The sequence below is a fragment of the Spermophilus citellus genome, assembly GCF_964194105.1.
Source record: "Spermophilus citellus genome assembly, chromosome: 2".
NCBI classification, from domain to species: Eukaryota; Metazoa; Chordata; class Mammalia; order Rodentia; family Sciuridae; genus Spermophilus; species Spermophilus citellus.
The window spans coordinates 4891487-4904972 of record NC_138183.1 but is presented as its reverse complement, the minus strand read 5'-3'; the positions used below and the strand labels follow the sequence as shown (position 1 = coordinate 4904972).

Here is a 13486-nt window from a genome sequence, read left to right as displayed (position 1 = left end):
CAGACATGGTCCCAACACAGGAGCCTTGAACCGCTGCCTACTGCAGTGTGCACCCGAGGATTGTGCCCAGCAAGGTGTCGTCGCCTAATTAATCCCTGGGCCCCATGTGCACACCAGTAATTGACTTTTTGGAGAGCTATTCCCGGCACGGCACTGGCGAAACCCAAGCAATCAGAAGGCAACTCCCCAAGATCTCCAGGAACACACAAAGAGAGGAGGTCTGCACCAAGACCCACCACCATCCCCAGGCCCCTGCCTCCCCGCAGGTCCTGCTCGCCGAGCTGGGCTTGGGACCGCAGGGCAAGTCGGGTGCGCCTGGAAACCGCCTCAACACGTCCAGTTTGCCCCATTTGAAGCCGCCGAAGCTGCCAGCTCCGGTTAAATTTAAACTCCAGGCTCAATAGCAATGACACGTTTCGACGCCCGGCCGCGTCCCCCTCCCAGCCACCAGCTCGCGCCCGCCCGCGCTCCGGCCGCCTTCCGAGGCCCCTGCCGCGGGGTCCCCGCGCCCGCCGGCTCCGGACGCTCGGGCAGCGCCCGGCCCAAGATGGCCCTGCCGCCCGGGGCCGCGCGGCCTGTGGGGCGCCGCCGGGAGCGCCGCCCGCGCGCACGAGGCCCCGTGGGGCGCGCCGCCCGCCTCACCTGCTTTCTCGAGCTTGCCGGACATTTCCGGGCTGCGCCGGAGGCCGAGGCCGCCGCTCATCGGGCCCGGGCCGGGGCGCCGCGGGGCGACAGGTCGGCGCGCCCTGGCTCGCCTCGGCCCTGGCTCGCCGCGCCTCAGGCCCGCGCCGGCATGGTGGGCTCCGCGCGGCCACGGCCCCCGCTCGCCGCCCGCGCTGCAGCCCGCCCGGGCCGCCGCTCCGCCGCTCCGCCGTCGGCCCGCAGCCCGCGCGCCCGCCCGCCGCTCCCGGCCCGCGAGCCGGCCGCAGCGCCGCGCCGCCGCCGCCGCCGCCGCCGCCGCCGCCGCCCGCCCGGCCTGGGCCGCGGCCACGGCGCCACCTGCCGGAAGCCTGCGCGCCGCCGCCTCGCAGCGCCCCCTGCCGGCCCGGAGCCGTCCGGGAGCCGGCCAGCGCCACCCTCCCGGGACGCAGCGCCCCCTGCCGGCCTGGAGTCCCCGCGCCGGGCCTGGAGCCTCCCCTCGCTGGGCAGGCTCCACCCCGGAACCAGAGAACTGGGCCTGGGACCCACACCCACACCACAGGACCCAGTGCCTTCCACGTCCCCAGCCCGGCTTGCCCACCACCTTTTCACCCCAGGACCTGGGACTCCACTGCCCCATTCCCATCATCCGAGATTCTGCAGGCCAGAGGCTCCACACCAAGGGCTGGGACTGCCCCTGACCTGGACTCAACCTATGCCATCCGGGGACCCGACACCACCAGAGACACAGCCCCCCCCCTAACTGGAGCCTCAATACCAAGGCCTGGCGGCGACCTCCTATCAGACCAGTCTCCCCGCCAGGGAACATCCCAGGATGCTAAGCATTACGTGCCAAGCCTGATCATCCACCCCCCACCCGCCGTGGGACCCAGCGGCCCTGCCTATCCTGCTGTTTCACACTCCTCTGGGAACCCTGGGATTCAGCTGGGGACCTTTCCTAGTGCCAATGGGTTTATTAAAAGTCATTCATCTAAGGTTTAAAGAACTTACCAGGGCTAGAAGAGTCAATGGTGTCCGGTGGTGTGAACACGAATGATCCTTCCAGGGTCCACACTTTTTTGTGGAATCAAAGATAAATTGTATCACGCAAGTCTTTTTTTTTTTTTTTTTTTTTTTGCATCTATGTCATTTGTCTTTTTTTTTTTTATTGTTCAAAACATTACAGAGCTCATGATATATCATCTTTCATACATTAGACTCAATTGGGTCACGCAAGTCTTAAATAACACTGCGTTTTAGTAGCATGAGGGATGTTCAAATGTTGGCAAATCTGCTCCTTGATCACTGTTTTTAGCTCAAGATGGAAGACAAATAAGTAGCACAGAACCAACTTCCCTAGTTTCCCTCCTGTTTCCGTCAAAATACACAAATAAGAGAGTGATGGGGACAGGATTTGGGTGTAGATTCACTTCCCTTTTCAAACTGATGTTGGCCACTCTGAGCCAGGGTGGCCCTGGCTCTGCTGTCTTAGCAGCCACATCACCAGGCAAAATTAGTCTGTGATTCAAGCCCACCTTCCAATACTCCCAAGGCTGTGCTAGCCTTATTGGATTCTGAGCTGAGAAGGGCCAGTATTTCAAGTCCAAAATCCTCGTCCAAACCCAGCTTACCGAGGTCTGAAGCCATGGCACTGTTCCTCTGTGTGGCCATCTCTCCACACGGCCCCAAAGGACAAAGTTGGGTACCCACAGTCCTAGGCTTGTCACCTGCCCCCCCTCAATTCCAAAGGACAAAGAGGGTCTCTTTCTCGATAGTTCCAAAAAGAGCTTCATGGGGGACTCTCATTAGCCCTTTTGAATCACATGCCTGTCCCTCAGCCAGTCCCTACCAGTGAGGGACTAACCATGTAAACTGACCAGACCTAGAAATCATGCCAGAGGAGGTCAAAGACCCAGCAGCTGGGAGAGGGAGAGGGTGTTTGCTCCAGGCCAGACCATCACAGGAGATGCTGGGGATAGAACCTGGGGCCTTGCAGATGCTAAGTGTGTGCTCTGCCACAAGCTACACCTCCTGCCCAGGGACTGTTTGTACCTGAGGGTTTTTAATTTATGAAGGTGATTGGTGACACTGAAGTAAGATTCATTATGTTTTCCGGGAGAAGGGAGCACCCCACACCTCGCCACACAGGGCCCCACGAGGAGCACTGGGTTTAACTAGGAGACACACCAGGTGGAGATCCCAGGCTAGGGCCTTTACTGGGGCTTCCATGAGAAAAGCTCGGCAGAGTGAACGGTGAGGGTTGGCTGGTTGAGTCAACCCCGAGGGCTCTAGGCTCTGGGGATATCTCTGGTTGCCTGGTGTCCACCCCTGAGGTCAGGAAAACATTGACTTGGTGTGAGAGTTGCACAGGAAGTAAGCAGGGCTACAGATGGGTAACACTATGTTTTGTTGTTGTTTGGTAGTGGTGGGAATGGACCCCAGCCTGCCAAAAAATGCTGTCTCACTGAGCTTCACCCCAGCCCTGGGGCTAGAGACTTGGGATGGTTGTTAAATGAAAGATATGCTCCCTTGGCTGCGCTAAGAACCTGCTAGTCCCAGGATGGACAATTCCTCCCTGGCCAGCAAAATTGTTAACATGTCAAAATATCCTAGGATACAGAAAATGAAAAATATTATTATTGTCAGGGCTGTGCGGGGACTGTGTGCTGCAGCGCCAGCTCCAGCAGGGGGAAGGACCCACTGACTCTGCAGGGGTGCTGTTGGCCAGCCTCCCAGCATTCCAGGGAAGTCCAGACCCGGCCACTGCAGGGCCATTGCTCTCTGTTTGCAAACACTTAGCTATTCAGACAACAAGAATTCATGAGACTTGGATGGATGACAGCCAGAGTGGGCTGGTGGCCCTGGGACTCATCTCAGCTTCACTTGCTGGGGATCCTTTTTCTTGCACCTGCAGGATCTCCCAGACTAACCCCCCCGCCCCCCTCCCTGGACAGAGTATTGGTTCATTACACTGACATCATCCCAGATCAGAGAGCAAGTGGGATCCATTAGGAACACTGACACTTCCTCAGGGCTGCCTGGGGCTGACAGGGCTCAGACACTGTTTCAACCCTCACAATAAATTCAGAAAGTAGGTCCGGATCTAGGAGTGTCTCTCTGGTCAGTGCTATAGATACCACCTTAATAATGTTGAGGAAAAGGCGAATTTGTTGAAGCACACAGGGCAGGAAGCACAAACTTCACCAGGAGCTGGGGGTCACTCATCCACAAAACCTGACCTCTTCTTCTCCCCTCTCAGACAACAGAGCAGAACCACTAACTATGCTCAATACCAAACTGATCTTCCAGGAGAGATGATCTGATTGGCTCAGCCTCAGTCAGTGGTGACCTCAAGTCCAGTTGGGTGTGAGCAGGTGGGTGGGGTTTCAGCTGCTAGGTTACAGTTCAGAACAGGGGAGGGCATAGACTAGGTGGGCTCCTCTGTTCTCTACAGCTAATATTAGCCCCACTTGGCTGAGTGGGTCACAAAGATATATCTAGATCTGGAATCATGCAGATGAACCTGCTCCAGGATCGTGTTATAAGCACATTGCTACAAATTCTCTAACCTAAAATCTAAATGTACCCCACAGTGTTTTACCTGTATATTTGATCTTGCCTTCTGTTTAATTCAGTTTCATAGATTGTATGACCTTATGCAAAAAACAAACATGAACAAGCCCTGTGTCCTGGTCTCCAGGAGCTTCAAGGAAACTCAAAAGATAGAAATCTCAAGTCCCAGAGAGCAAGTGGATGGGGGAGGGGACACCCACTATGCTGTCTGGGGTGCAGATATTCATTTCAGGTTGGAGCATCAGGAAAGGCTAAATAGAGAAGATAGCCGTTTTAGTAACTTTAAATGGGGTTCACAATGTCATATTTTCATTGAGTTTTTCTTTAATTTTTTTGTAGTTGTAGATGGACAGCATAGCTTTATTTTGTTTGTTTATTTTTATGTGGTTCCGAGGATCGCACCCAGTGTCTCACATGTGCTAGGCAAGCACTCTGCTGCTGAGCCCCAGCCCCAGCCCCAGCCATGCACTGAGTTTTACTTGTTATTCATTATGGAGAGCTAGAAGCCCCCCATCTCTCCAAGCCCCAGACATGCAAACAGCTCTGTCCTGATCTAGTGTCAGCATTTAGGAAATTGGAAAGATGTCCACAGATGTTCTCAAAAAGGCCGAGACAGATGTCTGGGTCACCCTTCCACCAACTAAATGTGGGACCCTCCAGACCAGTCCTAGCAGAGTAGCAGCAGACTGGCTCTGGGGTAACTTGGCCTTTTCTTCCATCTGTAGGGATGTGGGCCAGTTAATACAGCTAATAGATATCTCTCTCTCTCTCTCTCTCTCTCTCTCTCTCTCTCTCTCTCGGTGTTTCAAAAGTTGGTATGAAACAGACATTTTCAATAATGACTCATAAGGTAACCACAGCCTTTTTTGGGGTGAACTGGGGTGGAACCTGGAGCCTCGTACATGGTCAGCAGGTGTTCCCACACTGAGCTGCACCCCATCCCAAGCAACTGCACCCTTGAAGATCAGGTTTACATGGGGTTTCTGGAGTCCCAAAAGGAAATTGAGGGACCAATGATATTTATAATAGTGCTGAAGAGAATAAAATACTTATGAATAAAACTAATCAAAGAGGTAAATGACTTGTACACTGAAAATTGCAAAATACTTCTGAAGGAAATGAAAGGAGACACAAATTAAGGGAAAGATAGCCATTTTCATCTTTTGGAAGATTTAATTGTGATAAGATGTAAAGGTGATGTCAATGTCAAAATGATCTACATATCTAACGTACTTTCTTTCAAAATCCAATGATGTTTTTTCAGAGCTAGAAAAACTCACTCTAAAATCCACATGGAGTCTCAAAGGATGCTGTCTTAATCTGCCTCATGTTGCAGTAACTTATACAGAATGGGTACTTCATAAGTAAAAGAGCTTTATTTCTTTTCATTGATGTATTTTGGTGCTGGGAATCGAGCCCAGGACCTTGTGCATGCTAGGCAAGCACTCCATGGATGTTGAGAGCCACAGCGAAGGGGCCCCAGCTGACAGCTGATGATTGGCTCACAGCAGCCCCAGCAAACTTCCAGCTGCCAGCTGATTGGCTCCTCTGCAGTGATGCTCATTGGGCTGTTTCCCCGCCCTTTCAGACCACAGAGCTGCTCATTGGGGGACTTTTTGGCTCCGCCCACATGACCCAGCCAATCGGTCTCAAGAGCAGGAGGAGTGGGGGTTGAGAGGCTCACCGGAAGCCGGTGGTGGCAGTTGGGCTCTGAGGGAATTCCTGAAGAGCTCGTGTGGTCCAGCGTGTGTTCTAAAAATAAAGTTTGTTTCTTTTGACAAGTGGCTCCTGAATTGTGCCCAGCCAGACTGCGGCATTTGGTGGCCCACACGGGGGAACGACTGAAGTGATAAGGTAAACTGCTCACCCCTGAAACTGCTCACCCCTGAGGGCAGGGCGAGAGGATGGGTAGCCATTTTGAGATTCTTCTTTCGTTTTGTTTCGCTTTTGTTTTAAGTTGCCTGTCCCTGGAGATGTGTGAGACGGAAGAAAAACCGCTCACATCTGAGGAAAAACTATTTGCGTCTGAGGAACAGATAGGGAGAAAGGACGAATGGACATTTCAGGAGGATAGAAAGGCTATTATAATGATTTTGTATTGTTTCATTTTTGTTTCATTCTGTTTCGGTTTTGTTTGGCGTCATCTTGTTGGGTTGTATTACAGTAGAAATACGGGATCAGAAATTAGTAAAAAACAAACCGAAAGACTGTTAAGTAAATTGTTAGAGAAAGGAGGCATCTCAGTAAAATCAAGAGCAGTCAGGGCATATGTTGATACAATACAAAAATGTAGCCCATGGCTTTTTAAGGAGGGGTTGTTAAATATATCACAGTGGAACCATCATGGTGAAGATTTAAGGGAAAAGGAAAAGAAAAACCCAGGAACTCTGCCAGTTGGCACATTGCCATTGTGGACGTTCGTATCTGGTTTGCTTAGTCCAAAGCCTTCAGTTCAGACAATGGTAGAGGAAGGAGAAGATATATTGATTCAAGTAAAAGAGAAGGTCTCTCAAGCTAGTCAGACAGAGGAAGAAAGTTTAGAGAAGAAAAAGCCATCAGGGGAAAAGTTACAACAGGAGACTGCTACTAACACCTTTCTATTACCAGAGGGCGTAAGTGTCCAACCAACAGCGCCACCTCTACACGAGACTGCTACTAACATCTTTCTATCGCCAGAGGGCGTAAGTGTCCAACCAACAGCGCCACCTCCATATGCTGGGAGGCCCCCAACCCCTATAGTTGATAGATGGGATCCTGAGACAGGACCTCAAAGATTAGCATGCTCTGTATTTGAACAGTCAGGAGGGCAGTGAATTCACCATGTTTTAGATTTCAAAACAGTGAAGCAGCTAAAAGAGGCTGTAACAACCTATGGTCCTCAAGCACCCTTCACTGTAAACATGGTCGAATCCATTACCAATTTGAGCATGACGCCAGCAGATTGGACTAGTATGTGTAAAGCTGTGCTAAATGGAGGGCAATACCTGTTATGGAAGGTTTCCAATGAGGAATTTTGCAAGGAGACCGCTAGGCGAAATGCAGCACCTGGTTATCCTCAGAGAAATTTAGATATGTTGTTGGGAAAGGGACCTTATGAGGATCAGCAGCAACAAATTGCACATGATCCTGGTGTAATCTCACAAATTGCTACAGATGCGGTTAGGGCATGGAAGACTTTACAAGGACATGGAGGTTTACAAGGTCAATTATCTAAGGTAATACAAGGAGCTAATGAACCTTACGCTGAATTTGTAGATAGGCTTATTCAAACAGCTACCAGAGTTTTGGGGAATACAGAACAAGCAATGCCATTATTAAAACAACTGGCTTATGAGCAAGCAAATCGTTCGTGCAGAGAGGTCATTAGACCATGGAAACATGAAGATTTAAACACATATATTAAATTATGTAGAGACATTAATGAACAAGGGCAAGTCTTGGCAGCTGCAGTACAACAGGTTTTAGAAGCCAGGCCAAAAACATGCTATAATTGTGAACAAACAGGACATTTTAAAAGGAATTGCCCCATAGAAGGAGGGTTTAACAATACTAGGTATCAAAGGGGTAGAATACCAGGTATTTGCCCACGATGCCATAGAGGGAGAACAGCAGCCAATTTGGATTCCAGAGAGATTAACTAAGGTCCTGACCCAGTGATTGTCTGGAGTCAGGGGTCTATTTGTGTGTTTCCACAGGGAGAACAGCAGCCGATTTGGATTCCAGAGAGACTAACTAAAGCGATTTCTACAGTCCAAAAAGAAGATGATTTGGCTCAAGTCCATAACAGCTGATATCCAGAACTCCAGTTTGGCTATCCTTACATCTGAGACAGTGGTTCTCCCACACCTGGAGGCTAATGAAACCAGGATACTTTTTTCAATATCTATTTTATTATTGCCCTTTCCCACATCATGAAGTTCTATTTTGTTTTTTGAGCTCATACAGACCTAGGTTAATGTTTTGCTGATCAGTTCTATTTTTTGACTATAGAGTTTTTAAACATTGCAATGGAGATTTCACCTGTAAAAAGTTATAAGGCCTTTACTATTATGTTATGTGTTGTATGTATTATATTATGTGTGCACACTTGTGTTTTGTGTTGTATGTTTGTATGTACATATGTCCATATATCATATATGATGAGCGCTCATGAAAAAATGGATCCAAATATTGTTTTTTTTATTCACGTGATTTAATTGGTTTAATTTAAATTGAGTAAATAGCTGTTGAGGATTGTTTTAATATGTGAACAAAAAAGGAGGTTAACAGATCTGTTTGTTTACTTTCACCTTTCCTTTTCATTATATTTAATAATTCTGTTCAGGATAATGTAAATTGTTCAGAAAATTGTTTTCTTTTAGTGCCTGCTGGAATGTTACATAATTTTTTCTTTAGCCATTATTGCCAGAATTCCTATCTTCATCCCAGTGCCGGTGAAGACAAAGATAAAACCAATCTACAGCTTCTGCAATAGCTATCACTGAACTGCTTGCAGAACTTGCCTGGACTATGTATCACTCGTATGCATTGTGAACTCACTTGTATGCATTGTGAACTATCTGTTGGTGCAGCGACTTGTGGTAATGTTGGGGTATTTTTGCTGATGGTGTCATCGGTGGTACAATTTTTCCAAAAGGAGCCGTCAATTGGCTTGGTGTATCCTCCTCCCTTCTGCTTGTGATGGTCGTTCAGCTAAAATTTGGGGGCCAACAGAGATGAGGCAAAGAATCTCACCTCCCCGCTGGTACAAAGGCCTAGCCACAGGTGTGGCTGTATGCTGGACTGGTAGTCAATGACGGGTAAGATCCAATTGCAATGGTACCAACCTAAGACAGGAGGCTGATGCCTTGAGATCAGCTCATCTGATGACGGGTAAGAACCATATGTAGTATTGGACAACCTAAGGCAGGCACGGTCCCTAAGCCACATGCTTGTTGTTTAAACAGAGGGGGAGATGTTGAGAGCCACAGCCGAAGGGGCCCCAGCAAACTTCCAGCTGCCAGCTGATTGGCTCCTCTGCAGTGATGCTCATTGGGCTGTTTCCCCACCCTTTCAGACCATGGAACTGCTCATTGGGGGACTTTTTTTGGCTCCACCCACATGACCCAGCCAATCGGCCTCAAGAGCAGGAGGAGTGGGGGGGGGGGGTGGAGAGGCTTGTGGGAAGCCGGTGGTGGCAGTTGGGCTCTGAGGGAATTCCTGAAGAGCTCGTGTGGTGCAGCGTGTGTTCTAAAAATAAAGTTCGTTTCTGCTTGACAAGTGGCTCGTGAATTGTGCCCAGCCAGACTGTGGCACATGGATCTGCACCAGCAGCCCTAAGAAGCTGGTTTGGTTCATGTTTCTGGAAGCTGAAAAGCCCCACATCTGGTGAGGGCTCCTGCTGTCATAGCATGAAGGGTGGCATCACAGCAGGAATGCTTGCAGAGGCCACAGGCTGGGGTGGCCTTGCTTTCCTACTGATGCCCTTGCAGGATCCAACAAGGTCCTCCAAGACCGCGCTGTGGTAGTGCCCCTAACCCAGTGCCCTGCCCCCAGGCTTCCCTCTGAAAGTCTCCACCACTCCTCAACACTGTGCCATTGAGGACCAAGTTCCCAGCAGAGGAACCTTCAGGGGGAAAACCACAGGAGAACCACCCGAAAAACAAATGATCTGAAAAAAGAAAAGAAAACAAAACATAGTTGGGGAATTTCAGTTTCTGTTAGAATCTGAAAACAAGTCTGGATGGCACCTGGCATTTTGCCAGAGGGAGTGGTTTGTGAGGTGGCGCCAGCCAGCCATTGAGTGTGGAGATTCCTTATTGGTTGACTGCTGTATCTATTTGAAGTTAATTAGATAAGCTGTGTGGAATATATATACCCCTCGGGTCCTACAATAAACGGCTCCCACTCCTGCTGTATCAATGTACACAAGTTGTTCGTCACTCCCCCGTTATTTTGCTGCAGCCAGCTGGGCTGCGGCAGATGGTGGCCCATTAAGGGGAGCCCTGGGATACTCGGGGGTAAGTGACGAAAGAAAAAAAAAAGCTGCCCGTCCCTAGATAGGACAGGAGCAAATCTGCTCGTCCCTAAGCAGATAGGGTGAGAGGAAAATGTCCATTTTGAGAAAATGGAGAAGATTGATGCAGTATGTTTGTGTCTTGTTTTGTCTCAGTGTATTGTATTGTCTTTGTGACGAAAATATGGAAGGGGTGAGAAGTAAATTACTAAGGGAAGAAGGCACCCCAGTGGAACCAAGAATAGTTAGGGCATGTGTTGATAGAAGCCCAGGAACTCTAGTCAGAAAGAAGAAAGTTCAGAGGAGGAAGGATTATCAAGAAAGGAATTGCAAAAGGCTATTACTGAATACTTTTCGTTACCGGAGGGTGCGTGAATCGGTGAGGCGGCTGTCACATGCGCGAGCCGGTCATGATGCAGCAAGGATTTTCCAAGTGGCGGCAACCGGCTCTTCCCCGCCCCCGGCCCAGGGAGCGGGGTGCCACTGCAAGAGCCCAAATCCAAACCCAACCCGGAGGCACAGTCTCACAAGCTCTTGCTCCCTGTGCCCTGAAGCAGTTTGAGTCCGGGACACTCCCCAGGGCCATCTGGGGCTGCCCGGGTCGCTACAGCCGGCAGAAGATGCTACAGGCATCCCTGATGTTTGGTCATTTCCAATGCCAATAACTAAGCTACAATGGTTCTCCCACACCTGAAAGCTAATGAGTAATGAGCACTATTAAGGCTTATTTCAAATGTAAAAACCTTAAAATAATGTACTAAATTGTTCAGAAGGTTGTTTTCTTAGTGGAATACTACAGGATTTTCTTTAGCCATCCGGAGTTCCTGCCTTCATCCCAGTGCAGGTGAAAACGAGGGTGGAAGAATTTCCAGTGTTGCTGAAAACCGGACGAGACTTCGGCTGAGAAATGGATGAGACTTCGGATCAAGCTAGCTGCCTGCAGAACTTACCTGGACTATGATTTAAACTATCTGCCTGCAGAACTTACCTGGACTGTGATTTACCTGGACTGTGAGTTAATCTATTGAGACACTGCTTTACCTGGACTGAAACAACAAACTGTAATCTACAACAAATTGTAACTCGGTATCTTTGCAAATGGTGTCATTGCTGGTATAATTTTTCTAAGGGCTTCTTGCATGGAGCCATCAATTGGCTTGGTATTGTGGCATTTTGTATCCTCCCCTTCTGCTTGTAGCAGATTATTTATGGTGTTTGTGCAAAAACCACTATGATCATTATTTAAATTAAACAAAAGGGGGAAATGTTAGAGTCTGTAAACAAGTCTGGATGGCGCCTGGCATTTTGCCAGAGGGAGTGGTTTGTGAAGTAACGCCAGCGAGCCATTGAGTGTGGAGATTTCTTATTGGTTGACTGCTGTATCTATTTGATGTTAATTAGATAAGCTGTGTGGAATATATATACCCCTCGGGTCCTACAATAAACGGCTCCCACTCCTGCTGTATCAATGTACACAAGTTGTTCGTCACTCCCCCGTTATTTTGCTGCAGCCAGCAGGGTTGCGGCAAGTTTCCTTATTTCAAAACTTACTACAAAGCTAGAATAATCAGAACAATGGAGGACTGTGGGATAGTTCAGTGGTGGAGCACTTGCCTGACCTGCAGGAGGCCCTGGGTTTGGGCCTCAGAATTGGAAGAAAAAAGGAAGACATGTAGACCAACGGGAAGGGACAGAAACCCCACAAATAAACACATGTATACTTAAATTGTTTTTTAAAAATATATTTATTTGTCGATGTACCTTTATTATTTATTTATATGTAGTACTAGGATCGAACCTAGTGCCTTACATATGCAAGGCAAGTGCTCTGCCACTGAGCTGCAACCCCAGCCCCCTTAAATGATTTTTGATGAGGTGCAAGACCATTTAGTGAAAAAAGACAGTCTTTTCAACCAGTGGAGCTGTGAAAACTGGTCATTGACATACAAAAGATTGAGGGGGAACTCATACCCAACACCAGAGATAAAAATTAACTCAAGCTGAACACCATGACTCATGCTCTCATTAGGATATGGCTACAATTTTTTAAAAAAATTGGTACTGGGATTGAACCCAGGGGTGCTTAGCCACTGAGCAACATCCCCAAAACTTTATTTTTTTATTTTGAGACAGGGTCTCACTAAGTTGCTGAGTCTGGCTTTGAACTTGTGATCCTCCTGCCTCAGCCTCCTGAACCTCTGGAATTACAGGCATGCACCAAGGTGCTCAGCCAAAGGGTTTAATAAAACAAAACAAAACACCCCAGAAAATGACCAGGGTTGACAACAGAAGCCTCCTGCGATGTTGGCAGGGATGTAAAATGGAGTAGCCACAGTGGAAAAGAGAATAGCAATTCCTCCAAAAAATTGAAAATAGAGCCACCTTATGATCGAGAAGCTCCCCTTCAAAAGCGTTGCCTGCAGACTCGAGGGGTGCTGTTTGCAGTAGCCAGAACATGGGAGCAACCCAGGTGAAGGCCTGAGTAAAACGTGGCCTGAGGTTCGATGGGGTGGTGCTCAGCCTTAGGAAGTTCTGACGCCTGCTCCAACAGCTTGAAGCTGTAGGACATTATGCTGAGTGGAATGATCCAGTCGCAAAATGACAAATGCTCTGCGATTCCACTTACAAGAGGTGCTTGGAGCACCTAAAACAAAGAGGAAGTAGGGTGGAGGGTGCGGGGGCGGGGCCCAGGCTGAGGGGTCAGGGTCAGCGTTGGGGGTGTGTGGAGGGAGGCTGGTGATGGCTGCAGACAGTAGTGAGTGTAGTCAATGCTGCTGTATTGTGCGCTCAAACAGTTAAGCTGGTAAAAAACGGGTGGGGGGATGAGATATTAGCCCCACAGCTGATGCCTGCCAGCCTGAGAGCCCTGGGTGCTATCGTTTTCCTCAAACAAGTCGGCGAACACCACGGGTGGCCTGATGGATGGGGAACGGTGTAAGAAGCGAAGAGTGTCTGGCAAACCCTGCCAGCATACACCCACACGTGCAACTCGTCTGCCCCCTAGTGCGCATTCAGAATTCTGCACTCTTTCCCTGAAAGTCTACTATCATCTGGCGGATGCTCCCTTTCCATGGTGGCATTGAACTCCTGGACTCCTGCCTTTGTCCCCTGAGTAGTTGGGACTACAGGGACAAGCCACCACATCCAGCTGCAAATTTTTAAGTCATTAAGCCTCATAGGAGACATGTTTGCATCATTTAAAAAATGAAATCATTCAGATGTATAAAATAAAAAGTGGATCTCACTTTCACTCATGAGAAGTAACCATTGAACGTTTAC

At 48.9% G+C, this 13486-nt stretch overlaps 1 protein-coding gene across 9 annotated transcripts in view; it reads right to left on the bottom strand.

The window, feature by feature from the left end:
* The window catches only part of RAPGEF1 (Rap guanine nucleotide exchange factor 1), a 127962-nt gene extending 127038 nt beyond the window's left edge, over nt 1-924 (bottom strand). For 6 of the 9 annotated variants that reach the window (XM_081271372.1, XM_081271362.1, XM_081271374.1 and 3 more), the window contains exon 1: nt 643-923. In XM_081271372.1, coding sequence (XP_081127498.1) covers nt 643-703 — 61 coding nt within the window. In that variant the 5' untranslated portion in view covers nt 704-923. Of the gene's footprint in view, nt 1-642 lie in introns of all 9 variants that reach the window. The other 3 variants (XM_081271375.1, XM_081271369.1, XM_081271368.1) reach the window with 2 other exon arrangements.
* Nucleotides 925-13486: the final 12562 nt, after the last annotated feature.